At 40.9% G+C, this 27,085-nt stretch overlaps 1 protein-coding gene across 1 annotated transcript in view; it reads left to right on the top strand.

The window, feature by feature from the left end:
* TDRD3 (tudor domain containing 3) overlaps positions 1-17,732 on the top strand; it is a 439,138-nt gene extending 421,406 nt beyond the window's left edge. The window contains exons 13-14 of the mRNA XM_077483142.1: positions 15,198-15,322; positions 17,497-17,732. Of these exons, the coding sequence (XP_077339268.1) occupies positions 15,198-15,314 (117 nt within the window). The 3' untranslated portion in view covers positions 15,315-15,322; positions 17,497-17,732. The remainder of the gene's footprint in view (positions 1-15,197; positions 15,323-17,496) is intronic.
* The last annotated feature ends 9,353 nt before the right edge of the window (positions 17,733-27,085 follow it).

The raw sequence follows: 27,085 nt of genomic DNA, 5'->3' as shown, positions 1-27,085 counted from the left end.
TCAGTGCTGTCACATGACTTTTTCTACTTCCTTCTGAGACTAAAATCAGCCAGTGGGTGTGGTTACTGAAAGCTAGTGACATCACTTCCTGGGAGGGACACTCCCTTTGTAGCCAGTGGGCCTATACAGGAGGGGAGGAGCTGAACATAGGTTCTCCCCCAGTGTTCTCTCATCAGTAAGAATGTATTGTACATCCTAATTCATGAGAAAATGAAGGAATAAAAAGACCCATCCACACAGGGGTACAGTATAGCTGTGCACAGGAGAAGGGACAGTGGTGGTGTTCAGATTTGGTATTGTAGTGCTTTAAGATCGTAGTACCTTACTGCCCTACTGAATATCATAGAAAGGCAGTATCTTAATAGCCTAATTGGAGATGTGTTATGTTCAGGAGTTAGATTTTACTTGCTCAACCACTAGTTTCTTTGATTTCAATTATCACTTGTAAAATGTCTATTTTTGTATTTTGAGATTAGTTATGTTTATTTTAGTAGAAAAGTAAACCTTTTTTTTTTTTTTTTAAAGTCAGATTCAATTTGTTACTATAATTTTACTTAAATGTGTCACTGCAGTATTTTAAGAACATTCTCAAAGTGTTTGCCTAGTAATAACAAACAACCTACCATTTCTAATTATATCTTTATTGTTAGCATGAATGGTTGTATAGTTAATTATCTCCTCCTGACTTTACTGATCCACAATGCAATTTTCTGCCAAGATAATGGCAATAAGGCAACCAAGGAACATTATTCCAAGGAATGAAAGGCAAAATATCTATAAAGGCCAGTGTTAGACAAAGCCCATAAACATTAACCTCAACTCATTATCTTCTCAGTATAAAAGATGTGCTCAGTTCCTCATGGGTTATCTCTTGCAAGTATCGCTTTAGAAAAATCACTTTCAGTTTAATCTTTTGCATGCGTTTTGCATCAATAAAACACATATGATTACTCATTCTTTGATCTGAATTATTGATCTCCATAGATTGAGTTTTTAAGGAGGATTGCTTATGCCTGCTATATGCTTCTTATAGTACTTATATCCACTTATAGTAGGCTGTTTTAATAAGGTTAGGTTGGTTCAGAAAATAATGTGCTGAATTTTGAAACTTTTGTATAATCCGTGCAGTACAGTAGATTGACCAGTTAAAAGACCTACTGTTAAATGAAAATGGCAGCAAATTTGGAAGCTAACTGCTCCCTAATGTAAAGTAACTTTCAGTGCTTGTGTACTGAATCGCTAAAGCTTGTTATGATTTTTGTAGATGTTGATAGCAGGTCATGGCACAGGGCAGCCTTTACTTTGATAGTAGCATGTTTTAATCACTGTTTTTTTCAGGCCATTGGGTATAATTGCATATTCCTTCTGCTGTAACTTCCCACCCTACAGTTTCAAAAGTATCTGCCTTATGCCAAAATTCTTTATATTCTTTCATCACAAGTAATGTGCTGCAGAAAATAACTGTAGTAAAAATGTTAAAGTAGTAATAAACACTCAGTGTTTAACAGCTTAACACATTGAACACAATAAAATAAGCGTTCCCCAGTAAACTATTTGCCAAAATTCCTACCCGGGCAACTTTCAGGCTGCATTCACACCTGAGTGCTTCAAAGTCGCGTGTTTTTATCAAGATTTTGCCGCAATTTTGTTCAGGTCACCAATGTAAAAGGAAGAAAAATGCCTGTAATCTGCCACAAAGAAGCTCATGTTTTTTAAGCTTAGGGCATTTTTGAGGCATTTTTCTTCAGGTGGCAAAACACTCTGATGTGAAGAGGTGCTATTGAAATGAATGGGATTTTGCTTGTTGGGCGTTTTTTTCGGGCATTTTTTTCAGGCCTTTTACAAATGTTTTATGAGCAGAAACACTCAGGTGTGAATGCAGCCTCAGTGCTGCTGGCTCTTCCTCTTTCGGAGACACCTCCTTGAACTTCTGGTCTTTAGAACAAAGAGTAAACAGTGGGCAGTGGAGTCTCTAGTCACTGTTAGCTTGGAAATAGGGAGAGGGGAGGATATATTGGCTTGGCCGAGGGGCTGTGATGTTTCTATTGATGCACATGGTATTGGGAGACCGAACTATACTCCCTTCATGCAAGAGTGGCTCCATATGATGCTGCCAGAGAAACCACCCTGAAACAGGAAACCCGAGTCGTATATGGGCAGTCACCCAGATTTGATTGAGGCACCCCAATTCTGCAGCTCAATCCAGTAGAGCGAGTAATGAGAGTATACAATGGCAATAGCCTGCGTCAGAATCTGGGTAATAAAACCATGGAGAGCAAAATAGTCAATCCAGGACATACTGGAATGAGTACAATCTAGTGCACAAGTGTCAAACTGGAGGCCCCCCAGCTGTTGCAAAATAACAAGTCACATGAGGCATTGCAAGGCTGACCATTACAAGAATGACTCCCTCAGGCAGAGGCATGATGGGATTTCTAGCTCCACAACAGCTGGAGGGCTACCAGTTTGGCACCCCTGATCTAGTGTATGGTTCCTTGTGCCTAGTGAGTATGCGACTACATATGGTCTTGTGACTAGTGGCAGTTGGAGAGTTTATAGGGCCCGATCTGTCTTGGTTCGGATTAAGCATTGTGTTTAAATTGCCCAGCCAAATTGCACAGATTGTAGGGTGTTGTGCCGTAAAGAAGAGCCCTTCAACAACTACTGCAGAGATGTAAAGAGGAGACATGTAAAAGGCCTGTAGGAAAACATATCTGCCCTGCCATATCAAATAATTCAAAGCATACAGATCTATGAGTACAGAAACACCTCATGAGTTATATGGGATCCATGAAAGGCCCAGCCTATCCATGGTCTTTTCAGAGTGCAATGAAGTTGGCCCACCACGTGGGATCCCACTAAAACATTAATATCAGCTTGTTTAGTTTTGAAAAAAGACAGTGCAGCTGACCTTTTCACTTTGTTCTGGAGCCCCCAAATATTCCATGTAAGAAATTTCAGGGAGACTATAACAAAGAGTAAGTAATGAAAACAAAATGATGTGCCACTCAGATCCTCAGAATTGTAACATCAGGCAATATAGTAATTAGGTGAAATAATACAAATTAAGCATTGATAGTTCACCCCTAGCAGATTAATATTAGGTAGGTCACAAATAAAACGATATTCCCACCCACCCTACTCTACACCATACCACCACACCCAATAGCGTAAGTATACAGTATATGCCAAAAAAACTGTAGTTGCAGTAATAACAATTTAAAAAGTGGTTCTGAATTTTTTATTTTTTTTTATCTTAATGCTTTCTTATTAAGGTAAAAAGTGTCCAGGATCTCCCCGCCCCCTTATTCTTGAGTCTGATTCAGTGCTGTGCATGAAAGCAGCGGTTCTCTCCACTGTTGTACACTAAGTAGAAAAAATAGCTGCACACCAACATCTAGCAGGTTTATTGAAATACTGTCACCAGAACTATAACAACGGACCAAGGGGTGACTTGCTTGCTTCTTCAAATCCCAAAGGAAGACTGACCTATCGAACCTCTAAATAGAGGACACTCCTACCCCACACAGGTGTAGGGTGGTGTGATCAGCTCCCCATGTCTTGCTAAGCAAAACTAAAGCTAAAAACATTCTGAGCAACAATATAAGTGCATATGTAAAACCAAAGTGACCAAATTAGAAACCTGACAACATAGGAAAAATAAATTAAAATATTTGTATGGAGGACACCAAAACACATGTGTCTCATAAAGCTATAATAGATCACAAAGAGACACGTGATATATAGTGTCCACCAACCGTCAGCACAATACAAAAAGGAAATAGACGCAGATATACTGTGTGGGGACATGTGAAAACCGCCCCGATTAAATATCAGCGGCAGACCTGAATAAAGTAGTTTTAAGGCTTTAAGGTTTCGAGCTGGAGCTGGCACCCAGTCCTTTCTGGTGGAATCATACTCACCTGGAGCAACAATCTGTTTCATTGTTCCTCTCAGGTGTCCCGAAGGAGAGCGCTTCTCAGATGGGTCACTCGAGAAGAGGAGGAGCTACCATTGCCGCTAAGGGACTCCAGAAGTGAAGGATTAGGCCACTCTGTGCTTAACCAACTGCACAGTGGAGGTAAGTATGACCGGTTTGGTATTTTGTTTATTTTATTTTTTTAAACAAACCTTTAGTAACCCTTAAAAATCACTTTAACCAAAATAAATTACTGGCTTAGCATGTATATATAAAACAAACAGCGCAGGCCAGGGAAACAATTTGTAGGGAAGTGTCCCACTGGGGGAGCGACCTCCCAATTTACAGAGATATATATATATATATATATATATATATATATATATATATATATATATATATATACACAGAGCGAACTGTAAGGTACATTGTAGAACAGTGATGTAACCACAAGATGAGGTCACTCACCAGTTAAGAAAGGGACTAATGTTGACAAGAGATGTGGCTCCAGTTAAAGGATTAATGAGATAAACATGCAATCAATGCTGGTCTATTCAGGTTGTAATTTGGCAACTGGGAGATAGGAAGTGAGATTGAGTTTGGGCACTTAGAAACGTTTGCAGGTTCAAGCAACAGTTGAAGGACACGAGGATTAGCATAAGCAAGCAGTTGTACTCAGTTTCCTCGATCGATCAGCGGCTGGAACGCACATTCTGTCCAAGCCAGGTGGTAACAGCCTTAGAGTCATCAACAAGGTGGACTCTTTATCTTTTCCTATTAATCAGAGGCAGAGTAGAGCATGTCGTATTTAATATGCTGTACTCGGACACATTTGACCTCCAATAACCAGTTCAGTTGATGCTGGACTTCAGTGGAGGACACAATTTTCACATTCTGAAAGGGGATGATGCCATTCTCCCTTAATAGGCGAAGGACAGTGTCTCTGCAGTTTATACGTTTTGCAATGAAACCATTGCTTCTGGCGATGGTTGCCTGTGCACCATGCAATGGGCATGGTCGATTACGAACAAGGTCGAGAAGGTATTTCTGCCAAAGGTGGAGATTAGCACATTTTCGAGAAAGGAAGCCAGGCCAAAGTCCTCCGCACCCCCTGAAAACGGATGAATCAAAGATTACTATGGCGCGGTCTGTTTTCCAGGTCATCTTGTGTCTGTGTGTGTTAGTGCAGTGGTCATCAAACCTGTCCTCAGGGCCCACTAACAGGCCAGGTTTGCAAGATAACTGAAATAAATCACAGGTGATATCATTTGCTGCTCAGTGATTGCAGTATTCTAGTCTGCATCTCCCCAAGGTAATAACACCTGGCCTGTTAGTGGGCCCTGAGGACAGGGTTGATGACCACTGTATTAGTGTAGTTGCATGTGGTCGTTGAAGTCCTGAAGTGGTGGCATGGCGTCTCAAATGAGTTTGCCTTTGTGACTCTGTCCTGCAATTTATGGAGGTTTTGGTAAATTAAAGTAGTATCTACCTTCACCTCTTTTATCTTTGGAATAAGTGTTGCCTGCCAGGAGGATAAAGCGTCCAGGACCTTCGCTGTGTCCACTGTCAACTACTCTTGGTATAGAGAGGATGGTGCCCCATCTTTTCACTGTGGTTCCGTTCCCTGCCCCCGAAACGTATCAAGCTTAGCACTAGAGTCCCATACCTTTTTAAGGGAGAGACATGGTGGGCTAGGATGTAAATTCCCAGGATTGTAGGAGGAGAGGTCTGTGGAGCGATTATACTCACAAGAAGGAGAGAGGATGGTTTGTGAGTGGAGCTTTGTATTCAAGCACCTTACTCCATGTTGCTTCAGGCCACGCCCACCCCCACATTAACATAATTTTAGTTTTTCAGCTAACCTAGTGAAGCAAAAAAAAAGTATACATATTTAGCAGTACTCCCATCAACTTATAATAGATTTGTTTTTGATTGTTGTGTAGTGTAAAAAGACATTTGACCGTTTTTTGACATATCCCTTATTTAATAATTAAAAGTAAATATCCCCCGGTGTAGATCCATCATCAATCAAGACGCCACCACCGACCTGAAAAAAGCTACACTTGCACCGAAGGCTCCTGCCTTCTCACAGTTCTTAAATAACTACGAGGCAAAGCCACCCGCTAATGTAAACAGGCGATCCCACCAACTTGTGACGTCGCCGGCCAGGGGCATTCTGGGTCGATGGTGACACAAGGGGCGGAGCCATGCATTTTTGCTTTGGGTTTTTTCAGGTGGGTGGTGGCGGCAACCGTCGTGATTGACAATGGATCTACGCCTGGAGATGTTTGGGTTTTTTGGGGGTTTTTTTTCTAGTAAATGAGTACTCATTCACATGGGGGGTGGGAACTGGGGAGCCCCTTCCAGATTCTGCTAAGCCCCCAACCGTAGACCCCCCCACAACCACCAGCCAGGGTTATGAGGAAGAGGCCCTTGTCCCCATCACACATAAGTTTTACTTGTAGGTCTGCCATCTTCAGCTTTATATACTGTTTAGAATATGCAGATTGTGTTAGAATTTTATTTTCTCGATTCCCTTGTAGTCATGCCCTTGTAGGCTTGCCAATCTATTTATAGCAACCTCCCCTGACACTCTTCAGGCTCCCGTCTCGGAGAGCTTGTCAAAAGTTATCAGGCTGATAACAGAGGAACGGAGCAGTACAAAGCTAAAGGACTTAGTGCTTGAAGAGAGATAACAAAACACTACAGATATACAGTTGTGCTCATAAGTTTACATACCCTGGCAGAATTTAAGATTTCTTGGCCATTTTGCAGAGAATATGAATGATAACACAAAAGCTTTTCTTTCACTCAGTCAACTGTATTTACTCTTTTTAAATCATAATGACAACAGAAACTAGCTAAATGACCCTGCTCAAAAGTTTAACCACTTGCTTACTGGGCACTTAAACCCCCCTCCTGCCCAGACCAATTTTCAGCTTTCAGCACTGATGTACTTTGAATGACAATTGCGTGGGCATACAACACTGTACCCAAATGAAATTTTTATCATTTTTTTCCTACAAATAGAGCTTTCTTTTGGTGGTATTTAATTACAGCTGGGAGTTTTATTTTTTGCTAAACAAACAAAAAAAGATGCAAAATAAAAAAATCATGTTTAAAAGTTTGTTATAAAATTTTGCAAACAGGTCATTTTTCTCCTTCATTGAAGTGCGCTGATGAGGCGGCACTGATAGGCTGCACTGGTGGGCACTGATAGGCATAGTTAATGTGGCACCGATAGGCACAGATAAGGCGGCAAAGATGGGCACAGATAAGATGGCACGGATGGGTGGCACTAAGGGGCACTGGTAGGTACCACTGATAGATGGGACTGATGGGTGGCACTGATAGGTGGCTCTGATGGGCGGCACTGATGGGCACTGGTAGATGACACTGATGGGCACAGATATGTGGAACTGGGGTGCAGCACCATTGTTGAGGCAGATTGTGGGCACTGATGTGTGGCACTGTGGGCACTGATGTGTGGTACTTATTTATTCCTGAGGCGGCACTGGCAGGGGGCAGGTGGGCACTGGTAAGCTGGCCGTGATCAGGACTGATGTCCCGATCACGGCCACCGGGGATCGGCTCCGTTGTATCACATGATCAGCTGTCATTGGATGACAGCTGATCACGTGGTAAGGGGTCGGGATGGACCCCTTGCTCGGATCCGTGATCAGGCGAGTCTCAGACTCGCCGATCACAGAGCGATCACGGCCGCCGGTGATCGGCTCCGTTGTATCACATGATCAGCTGTCATTGGCTGACAGCTGATCACGTGGTAAGGGTCGGGATCGACCCCTTGCTCGGATCCGTGATCAGGCGAGTCTCATAGACTCGCCGATTACAGGGCGCGCTGGCCGCTCGTGCACGGGACAACGTCAATAGACGTCGTCCCGGCAAAGGAGGTCCAAATGACGGCTACAGCGCGGATCTCTAGTGGTTAAATACCCCAGTTCTTCATACCGTGTATTGCCACCTTTAACATCAATGACAGCTTGAAGTCTTTTGTGATATTTGTGGATGAGGCTCTTTATCTTGTCAGATGGTAAAGTTGCCCATTCCTCTTGGCATAAAGCCTCCAGTTCCTGTAAATGCTTGTCGTATGGTATTTGTGCAGCGATCTTTCAAACGCAATTTTTTGGGGAAAAAATACACTAATGATTTAAAAAAAAAATAAACTAAAACAGTTAAGTTAGCCCATTTTTTTTGGTCCAAAAGTTCTGAGTACCTGTTTTTGTGTATTTAAAATTTAATATATAGTTTGTTTTTTAATCTAAACTATACATACAAGTGAACTGATTGGAGGTTTGTTTTGTTTAATAAATGTTTAAATGTAAGACATTTTCTGTATCACTTATTACTTAAGGCTGCTTTCACACTGGAGCAGGCAGACGTTGATGGTAAAACGCTGCTAGTTTTAGCGGCGCTTTACTGTCATTTTAGCGGCGCTATTCAGCTGCTAGCAGGGCACTTATAACCCAGCTAGTGGCCGAGGAAGAGGTTAAACGTGCCCGTTAAATGTGCAGCGGTGCCCATTCATTTCAATGGGCAGGAGTGGTGGAGAAGCGGTATACACCGCTCAAAAGATACTGCTTGCAGGACTTTAACATCCTGCCAGCACATGGCCTCAGTGTGAAAGCACTCAGGCTTTCACACAGACTGTAGGGGAGCCGTTTTACAGGCGCTTTTTTTTTATCCCAAAAGCGCCTGAAAAACGCCCTAGTGTGAAAAGTGTCTAAGGCCGCGTACACACGGGCGGATTGTCTGCCCAACTAAGTTCGGCAGACAATCCGACAGACAGTCCGTTCAAAATTTGCATGAACGGACTTGACCACACACGATGAGCAGACAGTCCGCTGAAAGCGTGCGTGATGACGTGTACAGCACATACGACGGGACTAGAAAAACAACGTCCTATACACTGCAATGCAACCTTCGGCCGTGTAAACCCTTTCTGAGCATGCGCCATACTTAGTTCGTCCAACTTGCCTACACACGAGCGGACTGTCCGCTGAAACCAAGTTTGGACGGAAAAAAACCAAGTTTGAACGGACTGTCTTACGGAAATTCCGTAAGACTTTGTTCGTCAGACTGTCTGCTGAAAAAGTCCGCTGAAGCCCACACACGAGCGGATTGTCCGCTGAAACACTGTTCAGCGGACTAAGTTGGACAGACAATCCGCCCGTGTGTACGCGGCCTAACTGTTAGATTTTATGAGATGAAGGGGAAAAAATGGAAAAAAAAACGGCCTAACATATCTGCCCCAAAAAAAATCTGCATCATGTATCAGTTGCCGCGATTTCTAAATATCGGCATCGACCAGAGAAAACCCCATATCGGTCGACCTCTACTTTATTCTGCTATAGCCAATGACAAGTCGACTTGGTCTTGTGTTTTGGATCGTTGTCATGTTGGAATGTCCAAGTAGGTCCGATGCGTAGCTTCCTGGCTGATGAATGACTGCCCAGCTAAGAAAGTGAATCCACAGGTTGCAGACTACCTATAGACATGGGATCATTTCCCTCACATTAGATCATGAGCTTTTCAGGTTCAGATATGTTTTTTTACAGTGAAACTTCTCAATGGTGATGAAAATGTAGATTTTTTTGTTTTGTTTTTCAAAACAAACTTAAAATAAATGAATCTATTTCTACCATAATACATATGCATAAGGTGTGGGAAAAAAGACAAATCTTTATTCTACTTTTAATCATTTTCAGATGAATTCTGCTCTGTATAACCAGATCTCACTCTATTATAAATTGTTTAACATTGTTCTGTTTTACAATGGAAATTAAATGAATAAATGTATAGATAAAAGCATGTAAGAAAAATATTAGTAAAAATCATAATAAAACATAAAGTTCCAGAAGTGACATCACAGCAGCAGGAAGGCCTTTTACCATCTGGAGGATGAAGGGTCCAGAAAACATAATACATACTCCACACTTGAGGTTAATTAAAGTGAAAATTATTGCATATACAAGCTGCACCCTTAACCCCAATATAAAAGAGCACATTAACCTGTGCAAAATTACTAAAGGTACATCTAAAAAAAACTGCTAATATATGTGAAAGTACTTGTGTATATATAAGTGTTTCGGGTTGATCTATTTTGTTGTGCATCCTATTGCTTTGTTAGCTGTAAGCAGGAAATTGGAAGCCTATCTGTAGCTAGTAGGTTTCTTTAAATGCATGGGCATCGTGGGGTGCTACAGTCCAGGTGCATTGACCACTACTGTATTAGTGTGTTGGTGTCCCATTTAAAATGAATGACTTTACAACCCACAGTCACATTGTGTGTTTCCAAGTATACCTTGGTGTCTATGGAGTGGGCATTTGACAAACGGTAAGTGTTGTAAGTGAATGTTAGCAAAAAGCTAGATAATAGTAAGAAAATGGAGCAACTACCTGGTAAAAAAAATGTGAGACAGGGTTAGCAGCAAAAGGTTGAAATATCAGAGTGCCTTTCCCTTTCATTTGTGCATTATAGTACCATTAATCTGAGTAACAGCATGGATCAGAATTTTCTTGCCCCACAGGTTTGTCTTTTTGGTAACTTTCCAATTCCTGGAATTACAATAGGGTCAAACTAAATGATAAATGATACCAGCAATGTGCAACCCTCCTTTTCAACTGGCATAGAATTGTAATATTTTCATAATCATAAGCAGATGTCCAAAGCCACCATCCCCTTACAACATATTTCAAGAGCCCCCTCCCCCCAATATCAGAAGTCAAGAGTACCCCAACCTCCCTTACATCACAGTGCACCCCTACCCCTCCTCCCCTTTACCGTGTACTGCTGCTGGGAATGTTGCTGAGAAGCAGAAAATTCATGCTCTGGAGGAGGATCAGAGGAGGGCTAGAGTCAGCTGCTGGAATCTGCTGAATGCTGAGACCAGAGAAGGTGGAGATGAGGGGGTTCGGCATCTGCACAAAGAGGAGCAGGATCTGTAGAAGGAGTTTTGTCTTCCTCTCTGTGGTGATACAAGATGGGGGCAGAGATGAGGGTGGCCCTCGCACCTCTCCTGCCGCAGCTGCAGGAGAGGTGCGAGGGCCACATTTAATGGCCTGGGAGGCCTTGTATTTGACACGTGACCTAGACTGTAAGGCTGTGGCCAAAAAAGGTCAAGACAAAGATTTGGCAATTGGTATTGCCTTTAGGCTCCCTGCAGCTGATTTTTTTCCCAGGACTGATTAACAGAGTCTTTCTCTGTGCTGTGCCTTGTTTGCGGGGAATGAGCAGGACTTTGCTATCTCATTTTAGATTTGCTCCATTGATGATTGGTGATTGAATAACTTGACTTCTTATTGAAAAAAACAAGAGACAGCTGCAGAGGAGTAGAAGACAAATATTCAGGGACTTAAACAGCAGGAGAGGGTGGAGCAAGTATAGATTTTTGGGTACTGCTTTCTGTACAGCAAACTCTCAGAAGAACAATGAGCACTCTGCTGACCACCTACCTTCACTATAATGCTCAAGAAGACACTTCAGATCCCATGCATTTATATACTCACCCTGCAAGTCGGCAGCTGCAAAACTACAAGAACAGAAGTAATGTCATATTTCAAGAAGAGCACTAAAATTTAACTCAATAAAGGGAGCTAAACTTTATGAAAATTTTGGTCCTCAATTTAACTGGTTGACTGGTCAATTTTTGTGGTCAATACTGTATATAAAAAAAAAAGATGCATGTGCAAATGTTTTATTGTCATCACACGTACCGTATTTATCGGCGTATAACAAGCACCCCAAGTTTAGGAGGGAAGTTTAAGGGGGGAAAAAAAAACTTAGTCCAGCCTTGTCCACCATTGCAGCCTATTGCAGCCTTGTCCACCATTACAGTCTTGTCCACCATTGCAGCCTTATGCAGTCTTGTCCCCCATTGCAGCCGTGTCTATTTTATTTTTTAAAAATGCCGCCGCCGAGATACAGAGCCGAATGTGTATCTCGGCGGCGTGCGGTAGTTCTCGGCGGGCCTTCGGCTCTTCTCGGCAGCTTTCGGCAGCCTTCGGCCATTCTCGGCAGCTTTCGGCCGCCGAGAAGAGCCGAAGGCAGCCGAAAGCTGCCGAGAACGGCCCAAAAGCTGCCGAGAACGGCCGAAGATGGCCGAAAGCCACTGATAATGGCCGAAGGCGGCCGAAAGTCGCCTTGAAGAGCCGAAGGCGGCTGAAAGCCGCCCAGAGGCTCGGAATTTCGGGGGATTGGCGTATAACACACACCCACGATTTTCCCCTGCTTTTAAGGGGAAAAAAGTGCGTGTTATACGCCCATAAATACGGTATTTATATGCTCTATCATTTTATAAAAATGAATACGAAATGAATGCAACTGACTAGATGAAAATTTCCTTTATGGATGTCTACTCCACATCAATAGGAAGTAAATTATAAAGGTTTACTAAAGCTTGCAGTTAGATATAATTGCTGGAGATAAGCTTTATGGTTTAATTAACCACAATTTCAAATTATATTTGCTATTATGCGTGAGCATTACTAAATCTAGCCTTTATTATATTTAACTATTTCTGTAGGATTAACGACCTGTTTAAATAAATTTCACTGAAAGCAAGTAAATTGCAAATAACTAAAAGAGAAACAAACATGACTTTACATTTTTTACAAAATATTTTTCTTTCACATGTTTATTTACACCAGCGTATATAGTTTTGTACAGCATTTCAGATATTGTTAGCACTGTATTTTAATAGGTTACTGGAACTTTTACCCTTGCTGAAAAACATTCTGCTCCTTTGGGATAACATGCATTAGGTATATGTGCCAATAATCCATTAAGGATTTTGACAGCTTGAGCCATCAAGAAAAACTGAGCGACAGAATTGAGACCTGACAGATTTTGGTGTTGGCAAAATGACATATAGTTGCATATAGCTATACTTTAAAAATGAATAGATATCATTCTGGAAATGTCTGTTAAAAATTCAGTTAATAAGTGGGCTTGCTTGGTAATTTCAGATTGGCTTTTTTTTTTTTTTTTTTGATGGATTGCCCCATGGCTTTAAGCTACTTAATAAATACACCTTTATTAATCAATTACTGTCACTAAAGCACAGCTATTGTTTTGAATGGGCTTGTTCACACTATCCACACTACCTGCATCGCAGTAACATACAGTGGAACACCATTCAAGCTTTAGTGCATTGCATTACCAGTTCTGTTGCGTAGCACCTCAGCACACATTTAGAACGCACCTCTGCTGCATAAAAATGTATACAACAGCAAGAAATGTTGATGGGTGAGACAACTAATAATTTTTTAATTGATGCAATAATGCAATCTCCCTCAACAAATGAAAATGCACACTACAGTGCAATTGTGTTCAAATATAAATGAGCCCAAACTCACTCTTATTTTTATTTTCCCCTTGTTAAAGTAGAACAAAAGAGATATGAGACAAAATACATACTGCACTCCCATGTAGTGACTGTTAGTTCAGTTCCTCCTCACATAAAATCTGAAACTACTAGGAGAATGGAAGTTTATGTAATGTAGACATAAAAAATAAAACACAACTATCATACAAAATACTGCATTTCAATAGATGTGTGCGTTTACTAGAATAATGGTAATCAGAATATTTATATTTTTTTATGGTAGATGCTTTTATTTACACGTGGCCTAAGTTGTTCAGCAAAAGTGACAGGCAAACTACAGCGCTGCCAGCAGTTCCTAGAGTGATTACTTTTTTTTTTTTACATTCCAAATATATGCAGGTCTCCAGGAGGGTTCTATATGGCAGGCTTGTCTCCCTATGAACAGGTTAGCCTCTTAGGGATCACAGAGCGGTTAAATTATACATGAATTGTATTAAGAGAAGGTTCTGTTATCTCAGTAGATCAGGGTTTCTCAGCTAGGGTTCCTCCAGAGCTTGCTAGGGTTTTTTTTTTTTTTTGAGCATTGTTTGCCTCTCAGATAAGTTTCCACTGACACCATTGCGCTTTTCAGTTATCTGTAAGGATGTGATTCTTCCCAATGATGACAAGTGTAAGGAGCATTCTTCCCATTCACCATCATACTAATGTATTATGAGTTGTAGATATAGTTAGAAGTAACCCTCAGTGGAGTACACTTGTCAAAACAATCAGGCCACCTATAACATCCGTGAGGATGCACTGAGGATACAAGGAAGAGAACTTGGCCAAGTTTAACTTTTACAAAAGATTTAATTTTTATGCAAAGTTAGCTGGCTGTATAATTAGAATCTAGTAACCTTTTGATATACCTTTTTCACTCAAGTTAACCTCAGCTTTTTTTTTTTTTTTAATCATATGCACACTTACAACTGTCATAAATGTAGGTTGTAGCTATAGATGATCTTATGATTTTATATTTTTATTTATTGTTTCATATTGTATTTAATGGATGTTGTTTTCTAATGACTGGGTGTGATTTATCATAGGTAATTGTAGAAACATATATTGGTGTTGGAATTTTTGCTGTGCTCCAAAAAAATGTGATATTTATTGTACATCCTTGTCCTTCTCCACTACTAATATTGGTTTGAATCCAGCTGCCATTTTGACAGCCTTATTTTATTATGATCTCAGTAAAGCAGCCCATAATTTCTTTTTTCATTTTTTTTTTTTCATTCAACCAGTGGGTTGAACAAAAAAAAAAGTCTTGATCCCCAATCCATACACTGCATGTGGATAGGAGGATCCTCCCCACTGCACTATTGTATTCTGGCAGCACAGAAACTTCTTTGCCATTCGAATACACTTATCAGCGCTGCTGGCTAAAGCTGGTGTCACTGATCGAAGTCGATTGGTAGATGGACTTCTGTACAGCCAGCCTGTCTATACATGGATTGAAATTTGGCTGCTCCCTGCTGAACATAGCCAAATTTTGGTCCATGTATGGCTGGCTTAAGACTGCAGCAGCTGTTAGATCCGTGTCAGGTGGGTAATTCCACACTGGAAGTACTTCCCTGATGGAATCGCTCACTTCCCATACCAGAATCCCAATATTGACTGACTCCATAGCAAGATATGTGTCGTACATTTTTATGAGAAGTATTGAAAAAATTATCAAATCAGTAACCAATAGCGGGAATGTAAAAACTGCTCTGGTTGTTAAGAGGTATACATGTGTGAAAGCTTAAGTGGGGATAGTAGGAACTTTACTTACATTATGGGTGGTATTATGTCTAATATGAAAAAATATACAGGGCATGCAAGATACAGTAGGTGTGCTGCTTACTTTATATTACCTCAGGGTGTCTTGATGGCCACTAATTTGTCTTGTGCAGGAAGAAGAGGGAGATATTGGAGACTCCCTAGATTTCCGTAGAGGAGGTGATGGCCAGCCCAGAAGATCTACGAGACCCACTCAGCAATTTTATCAGCCACCCAGGGCACGGAACTGACTGTTAAGGTAACATCATTTTGTTTTTGCACGAAACACAAATGTGTGATTTTCTGATTCTGTGCTCTTCTTTCAGTTCTATTTTGTGTTTGTGTGGGAAAAGTTAGTTTGTATATACTGTTACATTTTACACAAAAAACTGAATATATAAACATACTGTGTATATATATATATATATATATATATATATATTTTTTTACATTTTGTTCTACAGTGTTTTTTTTATATTATTAAATATTTAGGCTGCTTTCACACTGAATCGCTTTACAGGTGATGCAGCGCTAAAAATAGTGCCTGTATAGCGCCTTTCCTGTGTCTCCAATGTGAAAGCCCAAGGGCTTTCACACTGGAGCGGTGCACTTGCACGACGGTACAAAAAGTCCTGCAAGCCGCATCTTTGCAGCGCTGTAATCACCACTCCTAAAGTGCCCCTTCCCATTGAAAACAATGGGGCAGCGCCGCTGCAGCGGCACTATGCTGGCGCTTTTAACCCTCCTTCAGTCGCTAGCAAGGGTTAAAACCGCCCCGCTAGCGGCCAAATAGCGCCGCTAAAATAACAATAAAGTGGCGCTAAATATAGCGGCGCTTTACCGTCGATGCCCACAACGCTCCAGTCTGAAAGTAGCCTTCTATATTTAACATTTTCCCCTGTGTCCCACTGGGGAAATTGCCCTTAACTTCTTATCCCAAATAAACAATGGGAAATGGGAGGAAATCTCTCCAAAGTCAGAGACTTCAATTGCATATCCAAAGTCCTATTGGAACACTTCCCTTAAAATTCTGTTGTGATGACAGCTCAAAATTTTGTCCTTCCCTTCTTTTTCAATCCTGCTTACTAAAATGAATAGGAAACGTTACTCTCCCAGATGATATCCTTGTCACCAGTTACACAGACAGAAATAAAATCATGAACGGCTTCTTTCTCTTGCACAGTATCTGACATAGGTTCTCTAATTATTACAACTGGGTTACATGCAGTTAACCTCGGGTGATTGAACAATGACAAAAAAAAATGGCTGTAGGGACTTTTTTTTTTGCAAATATTCTTTTCAAGAAAACAATGCCAAAAGAAGGCCTAGAAAAAAAAACCCAAAAAAAAAAACAATGTATTTCTTTGTCAAAATTATCTAAAGTATTGAGAAGGTATCCATTAAAAGCAGGTTAGTAATCGAAATGTAAGAAATGCTGTGGTCCGTAAGGGGCATGCAAGCCGAACGCTCAAGTGGTAAAGATGTGTTTCAGATAATCTTCCAGTTTTTAATAGTAACAACTGTTTAGCTTCCAAAGCAGTTTGGTATACAAATTTGAATGACTTCCTCCTCCCATTTTTTTTTCTTATTCATTTGAATGGCCCTCATCTTGCTTCAGAGTCAATGCAAGCGGAACACAATGCACATTTGCGCTTTATAAATGTGCAGAGGCTTTTACATATTTTTTATAGCAAGAGTTATGACTACAGTAAAGCCACATTGCCATTTTATGAATTGAACCCTTAGTGTGTTTTTTCATACTTCTTATGAAGTCACCAAAAATGTTGCAATCCTTGCATTAGTAACATTACACTATAGGACCAATGACTGCGGGCATTTTTAATAAAATATTGGGGCTATTCTGGGCATATGATTAGCAAAATACTGTTTGCATGCTCTGAGCATGTGATAAAATTTAAACTATATACTGTAGTTGCTTTAGTAGATTCGTTGATGCCCACCAAGGCTTCTAAGATAAAGCTAAGTGATGACTTCACCTGTTATAAAATTAGTAAAACAAGCAATTTCAGCCTCGTTGTTGTACTTGCTGTATGTAATAAGACATCTGAGTAAAATAAGTTGCTTTTCTTTCTATGCTAATATGTCATGTGAGCAGATGTTGGCATTTGTTGAATGTCTCTTTAGAATTTATAAAACTAGATGACCTTGATAAGTGAAAAACAATTAGCAAATGTTGAATTTGCCACAATATTTGCAAGCTTGTTTGACCGTCGCCAAATGTTATAATTCAGAAATCTAGGCAATAATTTTTTTAGACAAATCTGCCTTTACTCGTGTCAGTCAAAACATTTGCAATTAGCCAAGCTGATTCCATCATCATTGCTTGCATTGGATAATAAGATTACCTATTCTTTGTTTTAGTTTTTTTTGGTTTTGTTCTTTCATTCATATTTTCATGTTTTTGTTTTTCAGATTTGCCATAAATTTCTTTCAAATGAATGGAACACTTCAGCGGTTTTCACAAAAGTGGTTTATTTTTCTAAAGAATTGCCTTGCACTGTGGTATGGATACGTATTGTGAGAAAGCCTAAACTGAGCTCTGGAGATGGGATTAACTACAGATGTGTCATCATTCAGCTACTAACCCATATAATTCTGAAGGAATGAAACATTTTTTGTTTTCATCAATAAAACCACAGTGCGCCTGATTTTTGTCTCGTTTATTCCATATATTTGTGTTTTTACCATCTCAGTCAACAGCATAGATAGTGGTACACTGCCCAGAGTGATAATCTCAGTGTTATAAGCAACCATAAAACTATTAGTTACATTGTACAACATGAAATCAGCCCTCATTTGCTTCGTCTCAAACAGTATTGTCTGTATATAAAGACATATCTTCGTCATTAGGGTAGCTGACTCGAGGATATTCAAGTGGTACTTCAACCAAACATTGTTTTAATTTGTAGGTTTTTACTGCAGCCTGTGTCCCTGTGGGGAAACACTTCTTAACCTTCTCTGAAATGCATGCATTCCCTAGAAAAACATAAATAAGGAATAGTATTTTTATCTATGTATGGATAGAGCCGTTTTTTTACTGTAAAGTGTAAATTTCACCTTTGCAGTAACATTTGAGGAACCCCCTCTGTCATGTGTTCATTTTCACACAGCATACCTACAAATAAAAATATGTATTTCTTACTTTTCCAATTGTTTTTTTTATTTTAGAGCAGGCTTATACATAGGATATTATTTTTTAGAATAGCTTGCAATGTACTATTATTGGACATATTTATGGTTCAAATGTGCATTAACATATATCGTTACCACCCAAGCTTTGAGATCTTTAACTCTTTGTTAAGACAGACAGTGTGTACATCTAATTTACAGCTAATCATGAAGATCTCTGAGCATGGTACAGACAGGTAATCAAGGTTTCAAGCCCCCTCCTTAAAGTGGTTGTAAACTCCATTAATTAAATTTGACCTGAGCACATATATATCTGTAGTGCTTATCACTCGCCAAAGCTTTAATTGCCATGTCTTTCTGCTTCTCCGTTCCTCTGTTATCAGCAGAGTCACTTCTGCCAAGTTCTCAGACACACAAGATAACAGCAGCAGGAATTAGAGCACTAATATAGAGATTGCCATGTGCTGGTAGGTCAGATAGGCCTTGGAAACAAAACTGTGGCCCATGAGCGTATTGCAGCTACATCGCGAATATTGAATGTCCATAATGAAACCACGAGGGTTTGAGGTTATTCAAACTGTCAGCAGAGAGAGGGCTTGCTCCGCGGATCGTGAACCACGTCCATAACCATCTACACGGACATCGATTGGGAGTATGGACAACACATAGGCGATCCAAGGCTTATTTTTCTCCATTTGGAGGTAAGGGCTCTGGGAGCATTACATAACTATTTAGTCATGAAGATTAACATCAATTTCACAACACAACTGTTTATTTAGAAGATTCACCAGGATTATGGACGCTCATGATTATTGTCACTAATTTATCACTTTGATGGACTTTTTTGATGTATACACATTTTATTTTGGATTTCAGCTATTGTGTTTACTTTTTCACACTATTTGGGGTTTTTCCTTTTCTATAACATTAATGTGTTAGAAGTCTGCGCGGATCACTTTCATCATTTTGTGTTTAGTGTACACTTCAGATATTGCAACGATTTAGTGTACTTCAGATTATTAGTCTTCATTGTTTATTCTATTAATTAGTAGCACTAAGGACCTCACTTTAAATATAGAGAGGCAGCCACTTAGGGCACTGCTCATATTGTTATTCCAGATGTATAAACTTCAGTTGCATCCTCGAAAGGTAACTTGTGTATAATGGGATGATGTCTTTACTCCCCTGTTATACACAAATCCCACTTGCAGTTCTAAAAACAAAGTTTCCATAAAGCTGCTTGTTATACAGAGTCAGGCACACTTAAAAAGCTCAGGCAGCCATATTCCAACACAAAATCCCAATAGCAGCTCATTCTCTTTCAAAACAGTTCTGTGCAATTGTTTTTTTAATTAATAATTCAAGTTTTAATATGATGTAAGAACTTTAGAACTACTCTCTCAGTATCAATTCTGGTCCTGATTTATACATTAAAAAGTAGATATTAGCTTGTTTTTTGACAACAATTATTGTAAGTCAAACCTGATTTAAAGGTTAAAAAGGAATGTGGATTTAGAGTGTAACATGTTCCAGCTCCTGCTGTCCCCCACATCCCAAACCCGTGCCTCCCTTCACTGTGACAGTGGGTGAAGGTCCCTCTCCTCAGCAGGTGCTATCACACTTAAAATAGGTATGGCTGTACAAGCAGCAGTGATCTGTGAATGAAAAAAATGACAAGTCCTGACACCGCAGCAGACAGGCTTGTTGATCTCAATGGAATGTGAGTGTGCTGATCAACTCGTAGTCCATTCACTCTTCTTCACTTTTCTTCCAGCTATGTAACAGCCTATGCAGAGGTAAGTGCACAAAGCTGGAGGAAAAATGTGCAGGAACCCGACATTGCACCTGGGATCCGCTAATTGTGGGTGCAATGCCCTGCAGGTTCCTTTAGCAAAAAATAATGTAAACACTTTTTTCTGCAAAAATATGTGCGTTTTATTATTTTTTCCTTAGAGATGAATTTAGCCTTTAAGCCGCTTGTCCGCAGAAGGGCTTGTACAGGCAGAATCACGTACCTGTACGTTTCCCTTTAAGAGGCAGGCAGCAGGCGTGCGCTGCAAGCTCAGTGAGTCGGGTCGCTGGGATACCCGCGATTGCCGAATGGGGAGATGCTAATGTAAACAAGCATCTCCCCGTTCTGCCTAGTGACAGTGTCACTGATCTGTGCTACCTATGATCGGAGCAGAGATCAGTGATGTCTCACACACAGCCACACCCCCCACAGTTAGAAACACGCCCCCTAGGACACACTTAACCCCTACACTGCCACCTAGTGGTTAACCCTTTCACTGCCAGTGTCATTTACACAGGAATAAGTGCATTTGTATAGCACTGATTGCTGTATAAATGACAATGGTCCCAAAAATGTCTGATGTGTCCACCATAATGTCGCAGTCACGATAAAAATCATAACTCAATGCCATTTAAAAAAAAATATTAATAAAAATGCCATAAAACTATACCCTATTTTGTAAACGCTATAACTTTTGCGCAAACCAATCAATAATCGCTTATTGCGATTATTATTTTTTTACCAAAAATATGTAGAAGAATACGTATTGGCCTAAACTGAGAAAAAAATGTTTTATATATTTTTGGGGGATATTTATTATTGCAAAAAGTAAATAATAATGCGTTTTTTTTTTTTTCAAAATTGTCCCCCTTTTTTTATTTATAGCGCAAAAAATAAAAAACCGCAGGGGTGATCAAATACCACCAAAAGAAAGCTCTATTTGTGGGCGAAAAAAAGGACATCAAATTTGTTTGGGAGCCACATCGCACGCACGCGCAATTGTCAGTTAAAGCGGCGCAGTGCCGAATCGCAAAAAGTGCTCTGGTCAGGAAGGGGCTAAATTCTTCCAGGTCTTAAGTGGTTAACTACTTCAAGACCAGGCCTATTTCTGACATTTGTTACTTACAAGTTAAAATCAGTATTTTTTGCAGAGACCCTAGAGAATAAAATGGAGGTAGTTGCAATATTTTATGTCACACTGTATTTGGGTAGCGAATTTTCGAGCCCAATTTTTTATTTTTATTTTTTATGTAATGTGAAATATATATCTAAGACGTCACACTTTAAAATTGCGCACACTCATGAAATGGCAACAAACTCTGGTACAGAGAAGGTCTTGCACTGGAATTATTGCTCTTGCTCTAACAATCGTGGCGATACCTCACATGTGTCTGTTTACATTTGCGGGCGCGACTTGCATATGCGTTTGCTTTGGCACGCGAGCACAGTTTTTTTTCATATTTTTAACCACTTCAGCCCCGAAAGAATTTACCCCCCTAATGACCAGACTATTTTTTGCGATACGGCACTGTGTCGCTTTAACTGACAATTGCGCGACATTGTACCCAAAGAAAATTGATGTCCCTTTTTCCCCACAAATAGAGCTTTCTTTTGGTGGTATTTGATCACCTCTGTGGTTTTTATTTTTTGCGCTATAAACAAATAAAAGAGTGTCAATTTTGAAAAAAAAAAGCAATATTTTTTTTACTTTTTTGCTATAATAAATATGCCGCCCAAAAAAAAAATATATATATATATATATATATATATATATATATATATATATATATATAAAAAATCCTCAGTTTAGGCCAATATGTATTTTTCTACAAATTTTTGGTTAAAAAATTTGGTTCACATCTGTGGGGTTGCATGTAAATTGCACATTTTTTCATATCCACATGCAACTAAAAATACACTGCTTTAAGAGAAAACACACAGGGTGCCATCAACTCTTAATGGCACTCCCACACACTGAACAATGTGATGCGGTTTCCCAGACATGGAAATGCATGGTGACAAAGCACATGTGGTTTCTGTGTGGTTACGTCTTAAAAAAGGTTCAGGGGACCTTTTTTCTGCAGGAAACGCAGGTATGTGAATGGGCTCTTGTGCTCCTGCAAATGCAGCGTACGGAACTGTGGAGATGTGAACCTAGCCTTGGACCCTGTGCTGTTGCCATGGGCAGCAGCTTAACTTATACCCCATTTTTTGCACATCTGCCACATTAGTTTGGATGGAATGGAGGGGGCAGTTCTTTCTAGCCAATGCTCAGGACTTGAGGGACTTGCCCTGACTAAACATAGAGCAACCAATTAAGCCAGCCACTCACATTACCTAGATTTACTATGTCCACCTCTTGAAAACTTGGCTTTGTTCCAGTAAAACTCACAAGCCTTGTGCCACCCCACTTACCCCCCACAATGCGTAGCCAGTATGTATGGCCAGATTCTGCCTAGTCGCTTTGTATACTGCACATATATAGCAGTCATTGTACCACAAAATACTCCTAATTACTGTACCACAACTGACAGGCTCACAGACACAAAAAAAATCTCACAAAAAGAATATCATCTTGTCTATCACAGCAGGCCATAAAGAACTTCATTAAAACCAGTAGCTGTCGAGACCTTGTGTCTCAGGACTATGTAAAAATGTACAACATAATGTATAGAGTGCAGCAGTCAGCAATCGCATCATAGTCCCCAGAATTTCCCCTTAAGGCTCATTCAGACCAATACTCCATCGGTTGTGTATACTGTACATACACCTTGGAACTGCATACAGGCAGTATGTAGAAGTGGATGTATATGCAGTGGCTGCATGGACAAAATTGCATGTCAAAATTTGACATGTGGGCAGGAGTTGATAAATATATCTAGCAGCAACCCATTTGCACCCACTTTTTGGGCTCCCTTCATCCAGCTCCAAGATAAACACACAGCAGACAGCAGCTCCGTGTGGAGAAGGAGACTCAATACCTGTTTGAATGAGCCCTTTCAACAGAATCTGCCGAGTTCCCCTTTAAACTGTAATAAACTCTGATAAAAGGGGGTCCTGGGCAACCTGATTTAGGGAGAGCACTGGCAACTCTGATCTAAGTGGGCTCTGGTGACAAAAACAGGTGCCAAGTGATTGATATCACATGCAGCCTCCCATACCTCTCATGCTACCCGAGTCAGGCTGAGCTCAGCTGTCTAACAATTGGCCAGCTCTGGAACTATACATGTGCAGAGCTGGAAAATTCACGGGCGCTCTTCTACTGTCTACAGACATTTGGGTATGGTTCACATATCTGCGGTGCAGGACACCGCATGTCATTGCATGTGGTGTTTGTACGTTGAGGTTTGAGCCATTTGTTTGTATGGCTCAAATCACATTAAATCTGCACAAAAAGGGAGGCGCAGGACCTTTTTTTTTCCCCCGCACTGGAATCATATCACATGGGTATTCACACCTATGCAATCTGATTCTGTCAATCGCACTGCATTTTGCAAATCGTTTTGTGGTGTCATTAACTTAACATTAACACCCCATGTGGTTTGCATGAATGCCGTGTGATTTCAATGTGGTGAGGGAAATGCATAGGATTTGCTGTGTTTCTTGCACTACATATATGTGAACCTATCCTTATGGACAGGAGAAAAGTAACCTTTTTTTTTTTTTTGTACAAACTGTTCATCTGGATTTAGCAACCCAGACTGGCTATACCCATGTTTCTTGCTCTAACTTCTTCCTCTCCCTGCCCTGTTCCCATCTTCCCTGCTCTGTCCACATCTAACCAATCACCATGTCTTCTGTTTTCTCCTTATCTCCTTTGCTCTGTCCCCTTGCACCCTTCTCTGTCTGACTGCCCCCTTTTGTCTATGTCTCCATTATGCCCTTGTGTTTTCATCTTTCCTGTGAAATCTATAATGTAGTCACCAGGCTGTATAATAAGAAATATCTAAGCACTTTGCCCTACCTTTACTATGGCTGCGAGATCCCTCCATACCATTCTCGCTCCTGTGCCACCTGCCCCCCCTCCCGGTCTCGACTCCTCCCCATTATGTCACACAAGCCTCCAGCACAGCGGTGAGTGTTTCCAGGCTGGAATTGTGCCTCCGCAGGGTCTGCTACTGGCAAGGTGGGGGGGGGGGGGGGGAATTGCTTTTGGTTGCAGACGCTGGAGGGAGAGAAACAGGTGGTGGAGGTGGATCAGGTGTTCAGAAAGGGCAGGCGCTAGCAGAGAAGAGGAGGAGGGGCCGGGACTCTGAGCGAGCATCTGAAAGTCACTGAAGGGAGGCAGCGGCTGACATTCACAAAGCCTGGGGCTGTGCTTACCGACACTGTGCTGTATGCTGGTTAAAGCTGCATGTGAGCAGGGCCGGTGCCAGCATAAACTGCCTATGCTGGCGCTCAGTCAGCTGAGGCTGAGATCTAAGACCATTAGCGGGTGGCAATTAGCGATACTTCTCTTATTCTTACATACACACACACATTGACAGGACATATAGAGGTGGCGGCCGCCCCTGCTCAAACTGCCATCTAGGTCCCATGGTTCCATCTGGACCCATGGTGGGGATCGGCCCTGATCTCGAGCCTAAAAGACCCCACACCCCTCCTCTGCACTTGAAAGTATTCAAAACTGCAAAATCTTCCTTTTTGAATGCTCAGAATTTTTAAAAACTGACGCCATTGGCTGCCGAGTAAACTGGAAGTGACGTCGCTTAGGGGTTACTACATCAAAGACCCGATCTAAGCCAATTTCGGCCTTGTTCGGGTCTCTGGACAGCCGGTGGACATGGCAGCTTGGGTCTCCCCTTGGGATGGTAGAACCCGGGCGAGCTGCGAAGGGGGGCATCCCCTTCTGCTGCTTGTAATAACAGGAGCCGCTGCTTGGCTGCATTGGCGGCACAGTGTTGTAGTGGTTAGCACTCTCACCTAGCAGTAAAAAGGGTCGCTGGTTCAGATCCCAACCATGACACTACCTGCCTAAAGTTTGCATGTTCTCCGTGGGTTTCCTCTGGGTACTCCGGTTTCCTCCCACACTCCAAAGACATGCTGGTAGGTTAATTGGCTTCTGTTCAAAATTGGCCCTAGTGTATGAATGTGGGTTGAGGACCTGGGGCTCCTTGAGGGTAGGGACCAATGTGAGTGTGTGATGTATGTGTAAATTGATAGCGCTATTTGGGTACCTTAATGAGATGCAATGTACAGGGATCGGGATAATTGTAAACACGCACACTCACTCAGGTTGAATTGGATGGACTGGTGTCTGTATTCAACCTTACTAACTATGAGCTGGGCCGCTGCTTGGCCACATTGGTTGTTATTACAGGAAAGCCAACCTTCAGCTCTACAAAACTGTACTACAGGCATCACTCCTGTACAACCACTTGAGCAAAATTACATACTATAAACAATAAGCGAGTATCATATACCTTGCTGAATATTCACCGGGGCTGTTAGTACTTCCTGGGCAGTGTATCATCAAGCCTCCATGGCTCAAAATCAGCAAGGCCACAACTTGGTCTTCAGTCCATACATTTACCACATTCTATCAAGTAGATGTACTGTACTGCAGAGAGCGGTATACGTCCTCTAGTCTCTTGGTGCCCTACTTTTGTTTTGTTGTGTCTCCCTCCCTTCAGTTGGCATTGCTATGGGACATCCCACATAGTAACTACTATGGCTCTGTGACCCGTAATGTACGATAAGAAAATAGGATTTTTAAAACGGCTTACATGTAAAATCCTTTTCTTTGAAGTACATTATGGGACACAGAGGTCCCTCCCTTCTTTCTGGTATACATGTGTATTGCTTTGCTACAAAAACTGAGGTACTCCCAGTAGTGGGAGGGGTTATATAGGGAGTGGACTTCTTGTCTTAGGGTGTGCCAGTGTCCATCACCTGAAAGTGGCCTATAACCCACATAGTAACTACTATGGCTCCGTGTCCTGTGATGTACTTCAAAGAAAAGGATTTTATAGGTAAGCTGTTTTAAAAATCATATTTTAACCACTTCCCAACCAGCACACACCGATATACGTTGTCAAAATGGCACTGGTGGGAAAAAGGGCGTACAGGTACATCCCCTTTAAGAAGCGGAGATGCTTTTGTAAACAAAGCATTTCCCCGTTCTGCCTAGTGACAGGACAGAGATCACTGCTCTCTGTCATCGGGAGCAGTGATCGCTGTCATGTGTGTTGTAGCCCCTCCCCCCCCACAGTTAGAATCACTCCCTAGGACACACTTAACACATTCATCTCCCCTAGTGGTTAACCCCCTTCACTGCCAGTGTCATTTACACAGTAATCAATGCATTTTTATAGCACCGATCGCTGTATAAATGACAATGGTCCTAAAATAGTGTCAAAAATGTCCGATATGTCTGCCATAATGACGAAATCCCGATAAAAATCGCAGATCGCCGCCACTACTAATAATAAAAAATAATAATAATAAAAATGCCATTAAACTATCCTCTATATTGTAGACGCTATAACTTTTGCGCAAACCAATCAATATATGCTTATTGCAAAAAAAAAATTCCAAAAATATGTAGAAGAATACATATCGGCCTAAACTGAGGAAAAAAGTGTTTTTTTTATATATTTTTGGAGGATATTTATTATAGCAAAAAGAAAAAAAAATGTGTTTTTTTTTTCTAAACTGTCACTCTTTTTTTGTTTACAGCACAAAAAATAAAAACAGCAGAGGTGATCAAATACCACCAAAAGAAGGTTCTATTTGTGGGGGAAAAAAAGGATGTAGATTTTGTTTGGGTACAACGTCGCACAACCGCACAATTGTCAGTTAAAGAGAAGCAGTGCCAAATCGCAAAAAGTGCTCTGGTCAGGAAAGGGGTAAATCCTTCTGGGGCTGAAGTGGTTAAGGTTTTTGAACCCTTTTTGAACTTTCAATATTCTTCATAAATGTGACATAATAATAAGAACCCAAATAAATCAACAAAAACATAATCGACTCTTCCTACAGTCTCAGCATGGATGAACCTTGTCAACTCTGTCATACCTCTTTATAAAGACACTATAATAGGGGTTGTCCACAGAAGTTTTACAAAGTCTGAGGCAAATGGCT

Source organism: Lithobates pipiens, unplaced genomic scaffold, assembly GCF_037356315.1.
Source record: "Lithobates pipiens isolate NorthernLeopardFrog02 unplaced genomic scaffold, aLitPip1_a1.2 Scaffold_16, whole genome shotgun sequence".
Taxonomy (NCBI): Eukaryota; Metazoa; Chordata; class Amphibia; order Anura; family Ranidae; genus Lithobates; species Lithobates pipiens.
Note: the sequence above shows the minus strand (reverse complement) of the source record. Positions and strands in the feature narration are given on the sequence as shown.